The 23,292-nt window shown below is 37.9% G+C and overlaps 1 protein-coding gene and 2 pseudogenes across 1 annotated transcript; 2 read left to right on the forward strand and 1 right to left on the reverse strand.

Moving 5' to 3' along the window:
* Window positions 1–3,469: 3,469 nt before the first annotated feature.
* Window positions 3,470–4,706, forward strand: LOC100659311 (olfactory receptor 52N1-like; annotated as a pseudogene).
* An 11,121-nt stretch (window positions 4,707–15,827) lies between these two features.
* Window positions 15,828–16,768, forward strand: LOC100659026 (olfactory receptor 52N5-like). The gene has a single exon (XM_023542266.1). It carries the CDS (start codon window positions 15,965–15,967, stop codon window positions 16,766–16,768), a length of 804 nt encoding a protein of 267 aa, XP_023398034.1. The 5' UTR covers window positions 15,828–15,964.
* A 4,634-nt stretch (window positions 16,769–21,402) lies between these two features.
* LOC100658740 (olfactory receptor 56B1-like) lies at window positions 21,403–22,652 on the reverse strand (annotated as a pseudogene).
* Window positions 22,653–23,292: the final 640 nt, after the last annotated feature.

Raw genomic sequence — 23,292 nt, forward strand, 5'->3', positions numbered from 1 at the left:
CAATGAAGGTTTATGGTCCCTCAACCAATTCTAGGTCCTTTGAGTAAATGGGAAAGTCACAGTCCTTTGAAGAAAGACACTGTTAAATATGCAAGAAATTCCACTGTAGAATTTTCTTCCAGTATTCCCAATAAGGAGCCCTGGTTGGCAGTTCAAATCCACCAGCCCTTCCTTGGAAACCCTATGGGACATTTCTACTCTATCCGATAGGGTCACTGAGTCGGAATCGACTATGAGTCAGAATTGACTGGATAGCAACAGGTTTGGTTTTGGTTCCTCCTAAGGACCTGCAACCATTTACCAGGTGAATGTACTTTGGGGAAAGGAAAATGAGCAGGGTTTGGGAGATTTCTGGATATTGGCTCTGAATTGATACTTCCTGGAGATCAAATATACCATTGCCATCTAATGGTTAAAAAAAAAAAAAATGGTTAGATAATCCAAAATAATCTACAGAAAAATTGTTATAATCTATAAGAAAGTTTATCAAGTTTGCTGAGCATAAGATCACACATAAAACTCAATTGTTTTTATATCAGTATAATTTAGTTTTTCTCTAAAATAATATGTTTTTCCATACCCATTTTGCATATGACCTTGTGCTGAGCTTTGAAAAAGGTAGAAAATAGGTCTATGTTCCAAAAGGATCTCATTCTGAAATTCCAAAATGGTTTCAGGCCCACACCTTCTCTGTTGTACCTATAAAATATTATGTCCCAGAAGGTGGGACTAGATTATGTCTTTCCTAGATAAGAATCCTAGACTATGATGTTTTAGCTCCTAAGGCAATTCCCAATAGCACAGCCAAAGATCTTATGGCACAGATACACTTGATTCTCAAGTCTGTCTCTTTTTTCCATATTATAAAAAAATAACACTTGGAGAATATTTCTCCTTCAAGACTATAGTAGATGAGACAGTAACAACTAAGCTTCCCTTACTTCACTTCAGAATATATATTTATTTACACAAAAAATCACAGGCACACACACATAGTAGAAATGTCCCCCATTCCACCTTCCCCTTTGGTCTCAATATAGGTCTTAAATCTCTCCTTCAGGACCAAGAGCATTCCACAGATGGGAATGTGACTTAACTTGTGAATACGGCTTTATAGTTTCCGAAGGAACTCCAGTAGCTTTCAGGGTGAGCACATTTCTAAACTGGGTTGCATTCTTAATATAAAGGAATGAGTGCAGGTTTTAATAGCTGAGGGGGTGGTGGAAAATGAATATGAGAGTTGTCAGATAGAGTTATTCTCTAAACTTTTGAAAAGGTGAAATGTACAGTACTATATGGCTGCTTTAATGCTGGCTTCTTTGATCCATTTTCGATTTGGATAAAATACGTTTCAACTACTGTAATATACTCTTGTGGGTATGTTCTTATGAGAAGTAGTCAGTTCCACTGGCTGTGAAAGCTAAAAACAGGATTTTAGAGAAAAAGGAATTTCTCCTCCTTAATTTCTGTTACTTGTCTATTATTCCTACTATTATCTGCATTTTGCATCATAGTTGTGATATTGAATTAGTTTTCAATTCATATGACCCTACATGTCATCTACTCAGTTCACACCCTTAAAATAAATAAAGAGATACAATTTTATTAAAAAACATGAGAAGAAAGGAGAAACAACTCCACCCCACCTTTAATTTCCAACAGGAGACACTTCTGAAGCAATAGGCAGCCCACCTCCCATGTGCCCAGGAAGCACTATGAAATTTGATATTTTGTATTTAAAGAGCCTATTTATCTTCCCTCCAATAGCCCCCTCCATAGGGCTGCACTCCTTGTCATTCTCCTTGTACATGTTTTCCTAAAGCAGCACATGCCGGCACAACATAGGCTGCTCTTCAGACTTGTGCATCATAGGTGCTTCCATCCTTCGGTCACCACTTTGTCCTTATTTCTTCACAACATACCATCACACCAATCTTCTCTGCCTCACTGCTTGTAAGTGTTTTGTCCTTCTTTATTCTCCCAGATCCTCTTTTTCTATGGACTTAAAAAAATGTATTGAGTATTTCTTTTTTTTTTTTTTGCTAGAATGAATTGCTTGGCTATTATGTAGCCAGAGAACCATTTGACTCTATGGCTCTCTGGATTTTTGATATGCGTAAAAAATACAGACCATGTTCTAAATGGAATTTCAATCAATTTAGTTTAAAATGATAAATATTATTCTTATTGGATTACATATTTGTCTCTAACTTTAGAAAAACATTAGCATCTCATGATTTATTGCATTTCCAATGATTCTTCACCGTCTATTTAATGTGATGTTGATTTAAATATCAAAGGGGTTAATAGATAACTTTCTTTGTATGTGTTTTAAATTTGCTTTATTTTTTTGTTGTTGTTGAGAATATATACACAAGAAAACATACACCAATTCAACAGTTCCTACACATGCAATTCAGTGACATTGATTACATTCTTCTAGGTGTGCAATCATTCTCACCTTCCTTTTCTGAGTTGTTTCTCTCCATTAACATAAACTCACTGCTCCCTGAGGTTTCTCTCTAATCTTCTGAGTTGCTCTTGTCAATTTAATCCAATACAGGTAGTTCTTAGAAATGTGTAGCGCTCAACAAGTTCTTTATCAGTTAAGCTAAACTATTGTTTGGTTGTTATTCTTTAATGAAAGTGCTTGTTGTTGTTGTTGTTGTTAGGTCCTGCTCAGTGGATTCAGACTCATAGTGACCCCATTCAACAGAGCAGAACTGCCCCAAAAGGTCCCCCAGGCTGCAATGCCCATTAGAACAGAGTGGCATGTGGGCTCAAATCACTAACCCCTCAGCCAGCAGCAGAATACTCAACCATTGTGCCACTGGGGCTCCTTAAAAAGTATTTACCTAACTAATGATAATAACTTAGCCTGTGAGTCACACCTGCCTCCAGTGCTGAAGTTCAGCTGTGGAGCAAGGCCACCAAGAGATGGCCTTTTGATGATGTTGGGAGGGGATTATTTTTTTTTCACATTTAGGATAATTCCATGATTCAGCTTAAAGAAAGCTGTTGGTACAAAGTAACTAATTCATAATTTTTTGCATGCCAGAAGGTGATGCTTGGGCTAAAATGTCATAGTCAGCTTGTCTACAACATAAGACTGATCAAATGTGAAAGGCATACAATGAAGAATGTTAGCATTTCAGAAAAAAATAGACATCTCTATGGTGGTGAACACCTAGAAGACAGTAAATATTTAATTAATCCTTGGTCATCCAGTTGTTCAAGTGGTGGCCAACTTCAGCCTGGGGAATGAACTACATTATAAGAAAAGGCCCTATCCAGGCACATCAGCTGGACTCAAGTTAATTCATCTTGTGAAAATCTAATGCTTAAGACATGGGCCCAAACATAGTATATACCACATATTCAACATAGGAGAGCATACTAAGTTAGGTATCATGGGGAAAATCTTGGTTGTCAGTTACTCTGATCTATTTTATTTTATTTTCTGCTTACAGATGCAATTCTGTAACTTTTGTACTATGAACTTCCAACAGTTGTTATGTCATTTCTAAATGATACCAGCCTAATCCCAGCTTCATTCATCCTCAATGGCATCCCTGGGCTGGAAGAAGTGCATTTGTGGATCTCCTTTCCCCTGTGTACCATGTACAGCATTTCCATTACAGGGAACTTTGGCCTTATGTACCTCATCTACTCTGAAGAGGCCTTACACAGACCTATGTACATCTTCCCAGCCCTTCTGTCCTTCACAGATGTGCTCATGTGCACCAGCACACCCCCCCACACCCTCTGCATATTGTGGTTCAACCGCAAGGAGATTGATTTTTTATGCCTGCTTGTCCCAGATGTGCTTTGTCCACACACTTACTGGGATGGAGTCTGGGGTGCTCATGCTCATGGCCCTGGACCGTTATGTGGCCATCTACTACCCCCTGCACTATGCCACTATTCTCACTAATTCAGTCATTGCCAAGGCCGGGCTCAACATTTTTCTTAGAAGCGTAATGCTTGCCATGCCTTTCACTTTCCTCACTAAGCGCCTACCATACTGCGGAGGCAATGTCATACCTCACACCTACTGTGACCACATGTCTGTGGCGAAGATATCCTGTGGTAATGTCAAGGTCAATGCTGTCTGTGGTCTGATGGTTGCCCTTCTGATTGGGGGTTTTGATATCTTGTGCATCACAATTTCCTACACCATGATTCTTCGAGCAGTGGCGAGTCTGTCATCAGCAGATGCTCGACAGAAGGCCTTTAGCACCTGCACTGCCCACATTTGTGCCATCGGCATCACCTATGTTCCAGCCTTCTTCACCTTCTTTACACACCGTTTTGGGGGACATACCATTCCACCCCACATACACATTATCATGGCTAACCTCTATCTGCTCATGCCTCCCACAATGAACCCTATTGTGTACGGAGTGAAAACCAAGCAGATACGTGAATGTGTCATTAGGTTCCTGTTTAAGGGAACGGACATTTCTTCTCATAACATTTAAAGAACCTTCTGTGAAGTTGGAGATTTCTTAGCCAGGTTGAGATCACCAAGTCAATAAGGAACCAAGCAAAGGAAACGAGATATTTAGTCACTCAAAATATTTTCACATGACTCAGGTATTTCAACTTTATTTGAAAGGGTACCACCATGGTCATGTAGGCAAAGATCCACTCTTCTGAAATTTCATGTTCTCCAAAGTCTCTTTACTTGTAGGGGACTTCAACGTTCATTGTATTTAATTATCAAGGACAGAGAACTCTACCTTGAATGACAACCTGTATGAGTTTGCAGCCCAGTGGCTGGATCACTAGGACTGGAGCTGAACTTTTTTTTTTTTTTTAATTCCCTAGCAGAATATAAGCCATTTTCATCTATGTCTGTGCTAATTTATTTCAGGAATCTCCTCCTAAGACCATTTTGAGTTCATTCATATTTCTGAACTTCTGATCTGCTTTCTATATCCAGTAGTAAATCATACACGTGATCACCAAAAAGTCTTGTAAAAGTTGTTAATAGCAGAATATTCAGAATATCTAGAACAGAGAAATGACCCAAATGTTCATCAGCAACAGAGTGTGTAAAATAATTGCAGTGTATTCAAATATAATATTGAGTGAAATATATATGCTATATGATTCCAGTTGTATAAAGTTCAAAATCAGGCATAACTAACATCCAAACCAAAAAAAACCCAAACCTAGTGCCGTGGAGTCGATTCTGACTCATAGTGACCCTATAGGACAGAGTAGAACTGCCCCACAGAGTTTCCAAGGAGTGCCTGGTGGATTCGAACTGCCGACCCTTTGGTTAGCAGCCGTAGCACTTAACCACTACACCACCAGGGTTTCCATAACTAACATAGGGTGTTGAAAATTAGAATAATGTATACCTTTCAGAAAAAGAGAACAGGTAGTGATTGGACAGAATATGAGATGTGCCTCTGCGGGTCTGCCAATGCATTAGTCCTTCACCTGTATGGCAGTTCAGGGTGTGTCCAGTTGGTGATATTTCATCAAGCTGTGGTTGTATGGCTTGCTGTCTTTTCTGCATGCATACTACCCTCCAATAAAATACTTCTTTAAAAGAATATGTCTGGAGCACATACTCGGACCTCTCTAAATTGTAAAACATGATTCTTCCCTGCCGCCTATACTGCCTGTCTCTGGTTTACAAAATATGTGTATTTTGGTTTCTGTGAGAAACAAATAATTTAGTGTAAATAATATGTGAATATTTGTACACATTATCATAACACAATACAATTGTATATTAAAAAAAAAAAAACCTCCCTCTTTAAAATGTTTCCATCTATCTCCTTTTGAGAGACAGACTCTTAAATTGTTGGATGTGTGTGCATGTGCGTTGATGCTGTTCTTCTGGCGACTACTCCTTTTACTTCAAGCCATGTCTGAGCTTCAATTAGCTTACCTACCCTCTGTTTTAGACAGTAAGGATTTAACTTAATTACATTATCTGTCAATTACTTATGCCTACCAAATATTATATAAAGTTCCCTTTACCTAAAACTTCCAACCTATAATCTTGGTTGTTAAGATTATACCCAAGAACTAAGGATAATTGCAGGAGGTCAAATATATTAGGATTGCCCTAAAATGAGAATAGTACTGAAACAAAGTGAATAATTTACTCAAACAATTATAATATTTCCTAGAACTAAATTCAGATTTTTTAATTGAAGTAGCCCACAAAATAACCAGATAAATTCTTTATAAAAGACTGAAACCTGGACCTACCACTATGAAATTGAAGTACATAAACATAATACAAAGACTCAAAAACTTTGAAGTGGAAGTTCAAGCATGAAAAAAGCAAGTCACATTTAAGCATATGAAAAAGGATATCTACCAGCATCTGCTAAATATGAATGCTGGAATACAAAGGAGCAGTATTTTTTACTTAGGAAAATAAACATCATTAGACCAAAATTCTGTACCCAACTTGATAATCAATCAACTGTGAAAGCAGTAAAGATATTCAGATGTGAAAAAATGAAGAAAATTGACATGCATAGCAACTTTTCTTAGTAAGCTATGTGAGGACGTACTCAGGAGAAATTAGAGAATAAACCAAAGTAGCCTGAAAGATGGGATTAGTGGCATCACTCTAGGAAAAGAAAGAAAGAACCCCTACGGCTCTGAAGATACTGCAAGAGTACAATAAGCCTGATCAGAGAAGGCTAAGAATAGGAAAAAAGAGAACCACCACCTGTCAATTTGTCATACTGTGGTGGTTTGCATGTTGCTTGGAAGCCTGGTGGCACAGTGGTTAAGGCCTCAGCTGCTAACCAAAAAGATCTGCAGTTTGAATCCATCAGCTGTTCCTTGGAAACCCTGTGGGGCAGTTCTATATTGTCACATAGGGTCGCTATGAGTAGGAATCCACTCAACAGCGAGTTTTTTATGATGCTGAAAACTATGCCACTAGTATTTCAAATACCCACAGGGTCACCCATGGTGGACAGGCTTTAGTGGAATTTTGAGACTAAGACAGGCTAGGAAGAAAGGCCTAGTGATCTACTTCCAAAAATTAGCCAATGGAAAAAATCTATGTATCACAATAGAATATTGTCCAATATAGTGGCTGGAAGACAAACCCCATAGATCGAAAGGAACTCAAAATACACTGTGGTCGAAACAATGAACTCAAGGATACCAATGATCGTGAGAATTGTGCAGGACCGTGTAAGGTTTTGTTCTGTTGTACATGGCAACTAACAATAATAATTGGGTAAAAGGAATTTTTAGGACATTTTAAAATAACATGAAATCAGTGCAAGAAAAATGCTCCCAGAGGTAAAGGAGACCAGTTATGCTTAGGAAGCCTCCCTGAAAGAGGTGAAATATATAATTGCCATTGTTCAGGGGTATGGAGTAGAGAGTTTTGGTGTAACCTTTCTGGGGGAAAATATGGCAATATAAATCCTTTAAAATTAGTTAATTTTTGTTGCAACATTTCCTTATCTATGGATTTTCCTATGGAATTAATTATGAACATGTTGATATTTACTATAATATTATTGTTAAAAAACATGCTGAAAATGAACTCGAAGTCCCCAATTAGAGGACTAAATGTTTAAAGGAAAGGTTATAACCATCAGTAGAATATTACGCTAACTTTGGAATTCATGCTGAGGAAGAGTTATTGATGAAATATTCATGACGTATTTTTAGTGGAAGCAAACAGTTATGAAATAGTCTGTAAATTATGATCCTGATTTTTTTTTAATTGTTACAACAAAGACAAGAAAATCCTAATAGCAGGTATTTCTGAGTGTAAAGTAGTACATGTTATTTTAATCAATGACCGTTTACTATTTCAGAAGGTCAGAATAATAAGCAACTACTCTTTTTTTTTTTTTTTAAATCCCACACATCTATGCATCTTTGCTTTATTTTTAATTGCGTAAGGACAAATTTCCAACTTCTACTCCAAATGGCTATCTGGCATAGGAGTTCCTTTCTGAGTTGTCATCTTTTGGGGCCCAACTATGGTAGAGGCAGCTTCCCCCACCCTCCCCAAATATGTGAAACTTAGCATCCTGCTTCCTCTTAGGGCTGTGTGTTCTCTGGGGGTGCCTAAGCTCTGTTCACACTGACAGAACTCAGGACTCCTGAGGATTTCAGAGGTTATGCCTGTTCCCTGTGGGAAGACAGCTGGGCTAAACACTTCTAACCCAAGGTCTATAAGGTGAAGCCAGGGTGCACCTGGCATAGCATGAATTCTGGGCCCTCACTCTGGCATGACCACTCTTCACATTCTTTCTTCTTTGAAGCTGCATTGTGGGTAAAGAACACTTTCTACCTTCCTGACAATTGTTGTATGACAAAGTCTAGAATTGTTCCAAACCCAAAACCAAACCTATTGCTGTCAAGTCATTTCTGACTCATAGAAACCCTATAGGACAGAGTAGAACTGCCCCTTAGGGTTTCCAAGGAGCAGCTGGTGGATTCAAACTGCCGACATTTTATTGGCAGCAACAGCTTGCTTAATCTTAATCATTGCATGACAAGGGCTCCTAGAATTGCCCCAGTCTGTCTGTATTATCACAGAGATCAGAAGGACTGCTCTATAGAGGATTTTGCATTTCACGTCTCACAGGTCTCTGGGTGTGTGAACAATTAAGAAAATCATGATCATTTCACATTAAAAGCAAAGATAGGACTGGCAACAGATGCGTGCTCTTATGTGGGCAAGGGACAAGTCAAATGCACACAAAATTTCCTTCAGAGTATAGAGAATTCTTTTTTTCATGTTTATTCATTGTTTTTCAAAAACAGGGTGCAATGCCAGAGATAATTAGGTAGCAAAATTTCTGAGCCCCCCCCAAATCAAGGAAAGATGTACATACGTCTTCTTTTCTCCAAGTCACTAGCCCACCATTCCCCATATCCATTTCCTTCTTCAATTTAGTCACAATTTGCACTCAGCCAATCTGATTCCAACTTACTGAATATGCTTTTTTGTTTGTTTTGTTTTGTTTTTTATTCATGTGCTTCCCTCATTCATGGAGTAAAACAGGAGAAAGATTTTCTGACCCACACCCTAGAACAGTTTGTTGTTGTTATTTTTAGATGCCGTTGATTCAGTTCCAACTCATAGTGACCCTATGTACAACACAAAGAAACACTAACTGGTCCTGAGCCATCCTTACAATTGTTAAGCTTGAGCTCATTTTTGCAGCCACTGTGTCAATCGACAAAGTTGAGAGTGTTCCTCTTTTCTGCTGACCCTGTACTCTGTCAAGCATGAAATCCTTCTCCAGGGACTGATCCCTCCTGAAAACATGTCCAAAATAAGTACGTAAGACGCAGTCTCACCATCCTTGCCCATAAGGAGCATTCTGGCTGTACTTCTTCTAAGACAGATTTCTTCGTTCTTTTGGCAGTCCATGGTATATTCAATATCCTTCGCCAACACCACAATTCAAAGGCATCAACTCTTCTTTGGTTTTCCTTATTCATTGTCCAGCTTTCACATGCATATGATGTGATTAAAAATACCATGGCTTTGGTCTGGCACACTTTAGTCTTCAAGGTGACATTTTTGCTCTTCAACACTGTCAAGAGGTCCTTTGCAGCGGATTTACCCAATGCAATGCGTCTTTTGATTTCTTGACTGCTGCTTCCTTGGGTGTTGATTGTGGATCCAAGTAAAATGAAATCCTTGACAACTTCAAACTTTTCTCCGTTTATCATGATGTTGGTCACTGGTCCAGTTGTGAGGATTTTTGTTTTCTTTATGTTGAGGTACAACCCATATGGAAAGCTGTGGTCTTTGATCTTCATTAGTAAGTGCTTCAAGTCCTCTTCACTTTCAGCAAGCAAGGTTCTGTCATCTGCATAATGCAGGTTGTTAATGAGTCTTCCTCCTATCTTGATGCCCCATTCTTCATACAGTCCAGCTTCTTGGATTATTTGCTCAGCATACAGATTCAATAGGTAGGATGAAAGAATACAACCCTGGCACACATCTTTCCTGACTTTAAAACAATCAGTATCCCCTTGTTCTGTCCAAACAACTACCTTATGGTCTATGAACAGGTTCCGCATGAGCGCAATTAAGTGTTCTGGAATTCCCATTCATCACAATGTTATCCATAATTTGTTATGATCCACACAGCTGAATGCCTTTGTGTAGTCAATAAAACACAGGTAAACATCCTTCAGGTATTCTCTGCTTTCAGCCAGGATCCATCTGACATCAGCAATGATATCTCTGGTTCCACGTCCTCTTCTGAAACCGGCCTGAATTTCTCACAGTTCAGTGTCGATATACTGCTGCAGCCATTTTTGAATGATCTTCAGCAAAATTTTTCTTGCAAGTGATATTAATGATATTGTTCTATAATTTTTACGTTTGATTGGATCATCTTTCTTAGGGATAGACATAATTATGGATCTCTTCCAGTCAGTTGGCCAGGAAGCTGTCTTCTATATTTCTTGGCAAAGACAAGTGAGCACCTCCAGTGCTGCATCTGTTTGTTGAAACATCTCAAGTGATATTCCATCAATACCTGGAGCCTTGTTTTTCGCCAATGCCTTCAGAGCAGCTTGGACTTCTTCCTTCAGCATCATCGGTCCCTGATCATATGCCACCTCGTGAAAAGGTTGAACATCAACTAATTCTTTTTGGTATAATGACTCTGTGTATTCCTTCCATCTTCTTTTGATGCTTCCTGCATCGTTTAATATTTTCCCCATGGAATCCTTCACTATTGCAACTCGAGGCTTGAACTTTTTCTTTAGTTCTTTCAACTTGAGAAATGCCGAGCATGTTCTTCACTTTTGGTTTTCCATCTCCAGTTCATGGCACATGTCATTATAATAATTTACTTTGTCTTCTCGAGATGCCCTTTGAAATCTTCTGTTCAGTTCTTTTACTTCATCAATTCTTTCTTTTGCTTTAGCCTCTCAAAATTCGAGAGCAAGCTTTAGAGTCTCCTCTGATATTCATCAGGGTCTTTTCTTTCTTTCCTGTCTTTTCAGTGACCTCTTGCTTTCTTCATGGATGATGTCCTTGATGTCATTCCACAACTCGTCTGGTCTTCAGTTACTAATGTTCAATGTGTCAAATCTATTCTTCAGATGGTCTCTAAATTCAGGTGGGATATACTTAAGGTCACATTTTGGCTCTCGTGGACTTGCTCTGATTTTCTTCAGTTTCAGCTTGAACTTGCATATGAGCACTTGATGATTTTGTCCACAGTCAGCCCCTGGCCTTGTTCTGACTGAAGATATTGAGCTTTTCCATCGTCTCTTTCCACAGATGTAGACAATTTGATTTCTGTGTTCCATCTGGCCAGGTCCATGTGTATAGTCGCTGTTTATGATGGTGAAAGAAGGTATTTGCAATGAAGAAGTTGTTGGTCTTGCAAAATTCTATCATTCTATTGCTGGCATTGTTTCTATCACCAAGGTCATATTTTCCAACTACTAATCTTTCTTCTTTGTTTCCAACTTTTGCATTCCAATTGCCAATAATTTTCAATGCATCTTGATTGCATGTTCAATCAATTTCAGACTGCAGCAGCTGTTAGAAATCTTCTATATCTTCATCTTTGGCCCTAGTGGTTGGTGCATAAGTTCAAATTACAGTCTTATTAACTGGTCTTCCTTGTAGGCGTATGGATACTATCCTATCACTGACAGCATTGTACTTCAGGATAGATCTTGAAACGTTCTTTTTGAGGATGATTACAACACCATTCCCCTTTGAGTCGTCATTCCCAGCATAGTAGGCTATATGACTGTCTGATTCAAAATAGCCAATACCATTCATTTCAGCACGGTAATGCCTAGGACATCGATATTTATGAGTTCCATTTCATTTTTGATGATTTCCAATTTTCCTAGATTCATACTTCGTACATTCCAGGTTCTGATTATTAATGGATGTTTGCAGCTGTTTCTTCTCATTTTGAGCCATGCCACATCAGCAAATGAAGGTCCTGAAAGCTTTACTTCATCCATGTCATTACGGTCAACTCTACTTTGAGGAGGCAGCTCTTCTGCAGTCGTCTTTTGAGTGCCTTCCAACCTGGGGGGCTCATCTTCCAGCACTATACCAGACAATGTTCCACTGCTATTCATAAGGTTTTCACTGGCTAATGCTTTTCAGAAGTAGACTGCCTGGTCCTTCTTCCTAGTCTGTCTTAGTCTAGAAGCTTAGCTGAACCCTGTCCTCCATGGGTGATCCTGCTGGTATCCGAATACCAGAGGCATAGTTTCCAGTGTCACAGTATGACAAAATGACAGACACATGGGGACTAAAACAGTTTACAAGTCAGTAAAGAGACATGATAAATACCCAGATAGTTCTGGCCCAGGCCACCAAGTTATAACCATCATGAAGGGAGGAGAAAGAACAAGGGGAGCATAGAGAAGAAAAGTAACTGTCAAATAGAGAGATGGGCAAGTGTTTCACCAGGGTTTTATGTAAAGATCACAAATATTGCATACATTTGGACAAACCATTGAATAAATTGAGTTTCAGTTAGATAAATGGTTATGAATTGGTAGACTCATTTTAAGAACATGAATAAGTTCATAAATTAATTTAAATAGTAACTTGTAAGTACAGATGCTCAAATAGTACTATTGCTGGTTTTCTCCAGGTATGTGGGTAAATATTTGAATTTGTATGTAAGTTGATTATTTATGTTCAAGGTAAATCTAAAAGTAGTAGAGTGGAGGCACAAGAAGCCTTCTGCTAAGTGCCAGAAGTACATTCCCTAGAAAATTGTAGATCCTAAATGGAATTTTAACTTAATTTGGAGTCCATACACCTAATATATTCAGGCTCAGTGATAGCACTTCATGTTACTAACGGGCTAGATATGATATTTCTGAAAAAAGATGAAGATGAAACAGTAGCAGGGAATCTAGAACCCTCTTTTCTGTGTTCAGGTCTTTCCTGACATACCTCTCTAGGGAATTCAGGAAAGCAGTGTTTAGATGGGTGGTAGGATTTTATTTTGTGGTACAGTTCCTGACTTTTCCTTAAAAAAAAAAAAAAAAAAGCTTATCTAGGCCATCACATGGAAATGAAAAAGAAGTTAAAAAGCAAGACTCCTAGGCTTTCCTAGCTCTTAAGCAGTGCCTGCTTCATCCTGATTTTTCTGAAGACTGAGATTAAGTGATAATCCAAAGGGACCTCTTTTCTCTTTTCAACAGTCAGAGGCAACCGTAGGTGCCGCACACTGTTTGTGTCAAACGGATGCCCAGTGTGGGATGAGGAAACAGCAAAAGAGCTGGAATGATAGCATCAAGCTCTATCCCTTCCTTCAGGTCCTGGGGGCTCAGACACCTGGATCAGGTAATGGAACCTACTGTCATTGAGGAGGGAAGAGGAATTGTGACTGATATGTATTGCGATGATGCATCATGTCCAGATGTGGTGTGCTGTTTTCTAGTTACAGCATGTTGTTTGTCTTTTTCATTGAAAAAGGCTTGATGTAACACTAAGGCAAGACCCTCAGCCAGGGGGATTTCTTACCCTGTGGTTTTGTCATGATTTTGCTTTTGTCATATTCCTAAATCCTGTCTCTTTTTTATTCCCCCAGAACCACAAGTATAAAAAGGGGGCAGGGGCTGAGGTAAGTGTAAATGGTACTTGTAATCAGATCTTCAATTCTTTGAAAGAGAAAGTATGAATTATCTAACACTATCCCCTTGCTTTTTTCTATAATGCTGTGCAGGGAAGTAATTGTAAGCAGCAGGAGCCATTGAGGCCCCATGTTGGAAAAATGAAGCCTCTTATTCCTCCAGAGAAATCAACCAGACAAACGTAAAAGCAAATAAACTGTAAATAATTGATCCACTGCTTGATAGCTCAAAATTTCTCCATTAATTGCCTTTATGAAGGACTTGGTTTAGGGTAACAGATGAGGAAATCTAGGAAAACCTGGATGTGACTTTCAATTAATCACGAATATCTTTGGGAAAGTGAATTAAACATCCTGTACCTGGGTCAGGGAAGCTCACCTTGGACTCTAGTATACAGTTATCCTCATAGGAAGTGACTTTATATCTTAGAGTTTGAGGTGAACAGGAGCTTATCTGGGTGTGTATATGGCAGCGAGATTTTCAAATAAGGGAAGGAAATTGAGCAAGATCAACATAGGCTTGAAATAAGGAAAAGTATATGTAACATGTAAAGTGTATGTAATATGCAATATTTGAATTTGCAAGTAGTCAGCAAGGTTTAAACATGAAATGCTAAGATGCAGTGACCATATAATTTATCCCCAAACCAGGACACTTTTGAAAGTTTAAGGAAATGGCAAGAAATAAAATTGGAAAGGAAAGATAAAATTTTTAAAATTTGCTTTCTTCAATACCATGCTGATGAAATTGAGCCCTACCCTTAAAGTAAAGCGAAGATGTTGAATATTATTAAGCAGTGGATTGAAATGTCCTCATAATTATGTTGTAGGACAAATTAGATCTGAAAAATTCAAGAAGCAAAGCAAAGCAATAGGTGGATATGACTAGGTGGTCTTTAAAAGAGATATGTGAGTATAGGAAGAAAGGGCTAGTATTAGAAATATTTCTGGATTAGAAATACAAGTTCTTATTCCCTGAGGATTTACTACAGATAACAGACATGCTGAGGTGGTCTGGATGAAGTAACAATGAAGAAATTTTGAGCTATAAAGAAATTATACCCACGATAAAGTTGGGGAAGACCAGAGAAGATTTAAAAAATAAAAGTTTGGATATTGTGGTGGTTGATGGCACCATTATCAAAGGACAGAACTCAGAAGTGGAACATAATTTTGGTGAAGGGTAAAAGCTGAAATGATCAGTTAAGTTTTAGGCAAGGTAAATTTAAAGTGTCCATGGAAATTTATGGTAGAAATATCCAGCATGCATCAGAAAGAAGACTCATCAGTTGCGCATAGCTTACTTATAGAATTAATGATCTGAAAATTTTCATTGTGTTGGTTATACTTGAGGTCATGACAGTGGAAATATTTCCCAGAGAAAGAACAAAGGGAAAGTCCAGAGAACCTGCTTCTCAAAAATTAAGTAAAGACAGAAGACAAAGAATGGTAATGGGGAGATTTCTTATACTACTTCTTCGTACAATCAACTAAGCTCTACCTTCATGGTCATTGTTCTGACATATCTACACGTGTATCTGCATTTCTAAGGATTATTCTATCCAATATTCTAGGATACAATCTTAGGAGTAAAATATACTTCTGATTATGTTTCAGAAATCTTTAAGGTAGGTATCATTAGCCTTGCTTTAAAGATAAACTGAGGTTTCAACATCAAAGTAAATATCACCAAATCACACAACTGGTATAGGAGGAGCTGAAATTTAAACGAGATTCTATTTGGCAGAACCACCCATAGTCTCTATTTGCATATTGCTGGGAAAAAAAAAAAACTATTACAATAATCAAATCTCAGATGATCCTTCACATACAATTATAACTTTCTATTATAGAACATGTGCTCTGTGCAGTTAGAATGGATAGTTAAATATACTGTATGAGATTTGAGTCATATATGAATACCATTTCTGGCCCCAAATTTAGTTGTGTGACCTGTGATATTTATGCAATGTCTCTGGGGTCAGTTTCTTCTATTTGATGGCAGAAAACAATAACAACTTTGTAACTGGGCTTTAAAAATTATACTTACACTGCAAAACTTAAAATATTGAGATATACAGTTATTCAATAGTCTATTTTTATATTCATTATTATTTGAAATTGTACTATTATGAATGTACTTTTATTCAAAATTTAAGTTTGGATTCACAAGGAAGCTCTGAATCAAACTCTCTATGTCTTAATTCCTTCTCAGGGTAGAGGCTTCAGGAAAAATAAAGAGGTCTTCTATTTATTATGCTGATCTCTAATAATTCATACGTGGCACCAGAATCTTTTATTGTTATGGCGTTCCTGGTCTGGAAAGAGTACACAAATGGATCTCCCTTCCTCTCTGTGCAATGTATGTTATATCCCTTGTGGATAACCTTGGCCTCGTGTACCTCAAACGCTCTGAGGAATCCCCACATCGTCCAATGTACTTTTTTCTGGCCATGCCCTTCCTCATTGACCTCTTCAACTGCACCACCACTCTACCCAATAGACTCTGCATCTTCTGGTTCCATCTCAAGGAAATTAATTTCAATGCCTGCTTAGTCCAGATGTTAATTGTCCATGGGTTCACAGGTGTGGAGTCTGGTGTCCTCATGCTCATGGCTCTGGACCACTATGTGGCCATTTGCTACCCATTGTGTTATGCTACTATACTCACTAGCCCTGTCATTGCCAAAGCTGGGCTTGCCACCTTCCTAAGGAGTGTGATGTTGATGATTCCTTTCCCATTCTTGGTCAAACGTTTGCCCTTCTACCAGAGCAATATTATCACCCATACATATTGTGACCACATGTCTGTGGTAAAGTTATCCTGTGCCAGCATCAAGGTCAATATCATCTATGGTCTGACGGTTGCTCTTTTGGTTGGAGTATATGACATCTGCTGTATCTCTGTGTCTTACACTATGATCCTCCGGGCTGTGGTCAGCCTCTCCTCAGCAGATGCTCGTCAGAAGGCCTTCAGCACCTGCACTGCTCATATATCTGCCATCATTATCACCTATGTTCCAGCATCCTTCACTTTCTTTACTCATCGTTTTGGGGGACACACTGTTCCTCCTTCTCTTCACATCATTGTGGCTAATCTATATTTGCTTCTCCCCCCAACTCTGAACCCTATTGTTTCTGGAGTAAAGACAACACAGATTTGAGACAATGTCGTACATCTCTTCCATGGAGAGAAGTGTCCAAGTTGATCCAGGACAACTGAAATTAGATAGAAGAAATACAAATGAAAAACAGCAAAGAAGAAACTGGTTGTTCACGTATATGTGCAGTTTTTTGTATTTCCCATTATCTTGAAAATGTTTTCTGCAAAGATAGTGGAGAAATTTATAGCTAATTCTGAATTTTTACTTAGCTTGGTGCCTTCCGTTTTTTTTTCTCCATTGCTTGTTTTAACCAAGTCTTTGATATGGGCTAACAACTACTTTCCTCTTTTATATCTGTCTAAGATTTTTTCTTAACTATGTCAGAAAATCTGCGTGTTTCTTGGCTATGGTGGTAATCATCTATATAAATAATGTGACATTTTCTAGCCTGGGATGTCCCTAAAGGTAAAAATTTGTTTATAGATTAATTCTGGATTTTCCTTTGTGTATTCAGTTCAGAAGTTATCCAGTGTCAACATAATTTCTAGCACTGACACAGAAGACTTACTTATCTGAAGGCTTGAATACTCCAGGAAGCAAGATACAGCTGCTATTTGATATACAGCGTGGGTTTCTCAATTGAATGTTAGCCAATTGGTGAGATAATTGATAGATACATTACTTTTTTCATGCTTCATTTTTTCATTATTTTATTTTTCATAACAGTGATATATTTCTAACAGCCCAACTAAAGCTTAAAATAGAACTAATCTCTCCATCTTCCTGGTTACCACATACACTGTATTATCTTAATACACATAATAATGTATTTATTTATTTACATGTTTGTTTAGTTTAGTTTATTTATTACATGTTTAGTTTATTATTATGTTTGTTTAGTTTGTTTATTACATGTTAGTTTGTTTATTACTAGAACGCGTTATCTTTGAAAGCACTAGATATTTATTTATCTTTGTATTTCCAAGTCCCACATATTGTAAGGCACAAGGCATGACTAAAACTAGTATATATTAAGTGGCTAAATGAATGAGTCTATATTTCTTAGGCCCTATGTTGTTGTTGGTATTGTAGGTTCCCATTGAGTTGGCTCCAACTCATGACAACCTTATGTGTAAAAGAATGAAGTGTTGCCCAATCCTGTGTTATCTCCATGATCTTTGATGTATTTGAGCCCTTTGTCGAAACTATTGTGTCAATTCATGTCATTGGGCTTTTTCCTTGTTTTCACTGATCCTCTACTTTACCAAACATGATACCCTTCTCCAGCAATTGGTTTTTCCTGATGACTTGTCCAAAAGTAAGTGAGCTCTATATTTATACGTTTAAGGGGACTAAGAATAAGTGAGAGCTCTGTTCATGCCACTGTGTACTATACCATACTTGCTCCATAGTTTTGTTGAGAAGTGCATAAGCCTGAGTTGAAGAGAGGCAGCAGGCTCAGTGAGGTGGTCATAGCAGACAGCCAGGCTAGCTGGGTGCAGAACCTCCTTGGCTTTATGTACATGTATGTAAAAAGGCTGAGCTTGGAGAGAAGACTCATCTAAAATTGAACACTCCTTGAGTAGGACTTTGGGGTTTAAAGCATTGTACATCTGTCAATCAGGATAATGTTGATTTTTACTGCACATATTTTGATTGGGTTATTATCTACCTCTTTTTTAAAAATAAAATTTAAGTATATATATATATATAAATCCATATATTAGAATTTACTTGAACTTTTTTTATATGGTCTGTGCATTTAAGTAATCAGGAAAATACGTTAATGTAAAAAATTTAAGTAAAATAGGAGAATAAACTAGAAGCTAAGAAAAAGCTTTGGTATTGATTTGCAATAGAAGTTCAAGGAAACTAGAAGATGTGGAGTTCTAATAACCAGAAAAAAGTAGATTGTGAAAGCCATGGGAGGTAATACATTGAATCAAACATCTGCAAAAAAAAAAAAAAAGCTAGTATTCTTGCTAGTACTTGACTACAAAATAATCCATTCTCCATACTCTAGGGTACAGGGGATATGATAATACTTTTGTCAGCCACTTTTCTTATATTGAGATCAATGGATCCTAAACTCAATTGAAGCCTTTAATTTGTCCACAGCACATTATTCCTTTCTCTGAATTTATATGAGTAATGTTTTTTGTATACGAGACCACAGCACAACTTCCTCCTGTGTTTGATCTGATTGAGAAAATTTTTCACCCTTCTCCAGAGGTTTTGACGCGTGAAGAGATTTGGCCTCTGAGTACTTTTTGTTCTTCCCTTGAATGCCTTGAATGCTCCTTTTAAATGAATCTTTAATCTTTTAACTGAATCTCTGTCTCTTTCTCTCTCTCATCTTCCTTCTTTTTTCTATCTTTTTGTATGTTGTACTTGCTTTTCTTTCAAAGCAGAGAAACACTAATACATTCTCTCTCTTAGTCTAAATTGTATTCTCTTCTTCTCTCTTAGTTTAAATTTATCTGTTCTAGGTGGCAGTCTTATATCTTACCCTTTCAACCAATTATGTGTATGTAATTGAAGACACTTGTAGAATTAGTTTAAATACATTCTTTACATAGTACGTTTTCAAAATTTCTATTGCAATTTGGGTATCTTTAAATGAACCATGCTATAACATTTTATTTAATGACTGAAGGTCAAGAGGACTTACATTTTTAAGACGGTATATTCATATTAATACTAGTAAGACAGAAAGAACTGTTGATTCATTGTGCTTAATTTCCCTTACAACATTTCGTTATAGACAGTTTGGTTTACTTGTGTTGTGAAGACGACTTCCCTCAATAACCTAGGGCAAGTTGCTAATATATGAAATACTCTTATCAGAAATCCATGTTCTAAGAGTGGCTAGTTAGCTTGAGATGGTGACTTATCCTGGTTTCAGAATATTGTCATATTTGTCTCACACAAGGTGGTAACCAAAACCAAACCAAACCCAACGGCATTGAGTCAATTCCGACTCATAGCAACCCTATAGGACAGAGTAGAACTGCCCTGTAGAGTTTCCAAGGAGTGCCTGGTGGATTCGAACTGCCGACCTTTTGATTAGCAGCCGTGCCACTTAACCACTACACCACCAGGGTTTCCCACAAGGTGGTAGAGTTATCTAAAAGGACACAAATTTAGGAAGTCACTGAAGATAAAGAATAAGTTATATGACTCTATGCTTGCTTGTCAATAAATGTTTAGATCTGTGGCAGAATTTGATCTGAAGCTTCTTAATATTTTAACCCACTGTCTCTTGGCAAAGTTGTGGGGGAAAAGTTATTTAGTAGTTATAATTCTAAACCAAGGATGTCACAAGAGTGCTGCACTTCCCTGTTCAGAGAGGTGGATGCAAGGCAGAGTCCTTGCTCTTGAGAAGTTCATCATTTGTGATAGACAAGTTAGGACAGAATTAATGTTATAACATATATGGATGAATGTTAAGGGATTTCAGAAGTAAGTGGCATGTAGATATAAAGATAGACAGGTAAACCCAATGATAATGCAACTGGGATCAAAGGAATTACCAGCTTTTCCCAATATCTATTTCCAGTCACCTACTATTATTTATTTTTACTATTATGAGTAGATTTTTATGACCACAAACCCTGGAATATTCTGTATGTCCTAACTAGATTTTCTAAGTGTGGTTTCTTTCTTTTTTTTTTTTTTTTTACAGTCTTCTACATCCTTACATTTCTACCTCCTACATTTATTTTTAAGTTCTTCAACAGAACCATAAACAAAGGAAAATTTTTCTTGTGATCACCCTTGGTTCTTCCAAAATCTATAAGAGTAAATATTCAAACTTGTCTACACAATCATACAACTATGAAAGCTAAACAGCTAAGACAAGGAAATAATTATAATTTCTAAACAACCCTAATGTCTAATCCTTTAATCTTTTACAGGTCAATCTATGTTGTCAAGGAATGACTGTCTTTGAGTCCTTGATGTCTCTGTTTAGTTCTTGGGAAACTCCTCATAATCATATCATGTGACCATACATCAACCTATAAATGATAATTTGGATATGCCAATATTTGTGTTAATTTGAGAGAGTTACTAAAATTTTAGTTCAATGGCTTTTCCACCTGAAGCACTCTCCTATGATTTTTCTCTCTTAACAGAACCACAGTTCAACCAGTCAACAGAATGAAATCTCAAGGACCATTTTTTACTCCAAACCGTCAGATTATGAAGTGTACTTTTTCTATCTTTCATTGATATAGCCCTATTGTCAGGCCTTATTATAAGATTTTCCTATTTAATACAAAATTATCCAAAACAATTGGTGTCTATGACTATAATCAAACTCACTTTGCACCCAACTTCTAAAATGTTATAAAAAAAATATTGATTTCATCATATATTCTTCTGTTCAAATAGTATTAATTACTCTGCTTTATACATAGAATAAAATCCAGTTCTCTTATAGTCAAAATTCTAAAGAACCTGTTTACAAGTTAAGCTTCAAGGCACATCATCCAGCATGTTATTACATGAAGTCTAGGTTCCAGTGAATCTGTTTGATAAACTGCTACCAAACATGGAGTTAATTGAATGGGGTTGAAATAAGTTTACTTCATTTCCTAATCCACTCCTTAATCAATGAATGTTATAGTTTTCAATGCAGTTTGATGTTAACATACACAAACTCTACTGCTTACTAGGGAGGGTAGGGACACTTTAAACATAAATAATATCATTTGCTCTTTCTGTTGCACTTTAGGAGCTTCAAGAAACTGACCCTGAGCTCCTGGGTCCTGAGTGCATACACCACAGGATTCAGGGCTGGTGGGATGATATTGTGTAGCACATTGAGAAGCACGGGTATGAGGGTCACCCTCCTCTCAGCCAGGTGTGTGACAGACACTACAACAATGGTTGTATAGAAGAAGAGAATGAGAATGAGATGGGAAGAGCATGTGCTTAGGGCTTTTGATGATGCTTCTTTAGAGCTCAATCTCAGCACAGATCTTCAGATAAAAGTGTATGACAAGATGATCATGGCCAGGTCACTGCCCATACCAAACCAAGCCAGAATCAACTGGCAGGTTCTGTTTGGATTTATATCATCACAGGCTAGGTTGGTAACACCCAGGTTGGAGCACCGTGATCAATTTCATTCCTGGAGCAATAATTTCTCTGGGATCCCAACACAGGCATTGGGATTACCAGGAGACCACTCCTGAGCACCATGACCATGGTGGCTTTGGTTATGAAGGATTCAGGGATGACAGATGGGTATTTCAATGGGTGGCAAATGGCCACATATCTGTCCGTAGCCATACATAGAAAGATACCAGATTCCATGCCCAAAAAACAGTGGATGGCATAAATTTGAACAAAACATTCAGGAAGACTGATGGACTTGTTATCAAACCAGAAGATGGCCAGGATCTTAGGCATGATGGTACTGGCTAAGCCTATATCTACCACAGCCAAGATTCCAAGAAAATTGTACATAGGTTGCAGAGTAGTCACTTGGTAGATGGTAAGAAGAGTGAAGAGGTTGGCACCAAGTGCTAAGAGGTAGAGCATTGCCAGAGGTAGAGAGAGCCAGTGCTGTCAGCTATGAATGCCTGGGAGTCCCATCAGGAGAAACTGTGAAACATGCCATTGAGAACTGTTGGAAACTCTGGAGTATGTAGGCATTCTTGTATAAAGAAAAAGTATTCACGCTTAGAATATCGTAAAGCATAAGAAAATAAAAATCATTAGCTACCTGTTTGTATAAGCTTGTGTCTAGCATTTTACAAGTATAATTACATTCATTTCTTTAGAAATAGAAAATCTAAATTTTTTATTGTACTTTAGGTGAATGTTTATGGAACAGATTAACTTCTCATTAAACAATTCATACACGTATTGTTTTGTGACATTGGTTACCAGGCCCACAACATGTCAACACTCTCCTGTCTCAACTTGGGTTCCCTATTACCGGGTTTCCTGTCTCATCCTGCCTTCTAGTCCTTGCACCTGGGCTGGTGTGCCTCTTCAGTCTCGTTTTGTTTTATGGACCTGTCTAATCTTGGGCTGAAGGGTGAACCTCAGGAGTGACTTCATTATTGAGCTAAAAGGGTGTCCAGAGGCCATGCTGTCAGGGTTTCTCCAGTCTCTGTCAGGCCAGTAAGTCTGGCCTTTTTTTGTGTGAGTTAGAATTTTGTTCTACATTTTTCTCCATCTCTGCCCAGGGCCTCTATTATGATCCTTGTCCCAGAGCAGTAAGTGGTGGTAGCCAGGCACCATCTAGTTATACTGGACTAAGTCTGGTGGAGGCTGTGGTAGTTGTAGTCCATTAGTGCTTTGGACTAATCTTTCCCTTGTGTCTTTGGTCTTCTTCATTCTCTCTTGCTCCCGACAGGGTGAGACCAGTGGAGTATCTTAGATGGCCAATCACAAGCTTTTCAGACCCCAGACTCTACTCACCAAAGTAGAATGTAGAACATTTTCTTTATAAACTGTAACATGCCAATTGAGCTAGATGTTCCCTGAGACCATGGTCCCCACAGCTCCCAGCCAAGTAATTTAGTCCCTCAGGGTGTTTGGATGTGTCTATGGAGTTTCCATGACCT

The sequence above is a fragment of the Loxodonta africana genome, chromosome 7 (assembly GCF_030014295.1).
Source record: "Loxodonta africana isolate mLoxAfr1 chromosome 7, mLoxAfr1.hap2, whole genome shotgun sequence".
In the NCBI taxonomy this organism is placed as follows: domain Eukaryota; kingdom Metazoa; phylum Chordata; class Mammalia; order Proboscidea; family Elephantidae; genus Loxodonta; species Loxodonta africana.

Bases quoted from the DNA above. Each gene is read 5' to 3' on its own strand.
- LOC100659026 (XM_023542266.1), top strand. From the start codon at position 15,965: ATGTATGTTATATCCCTTGTGGATAACCTTGGCCTCGTGTACCTCAAA.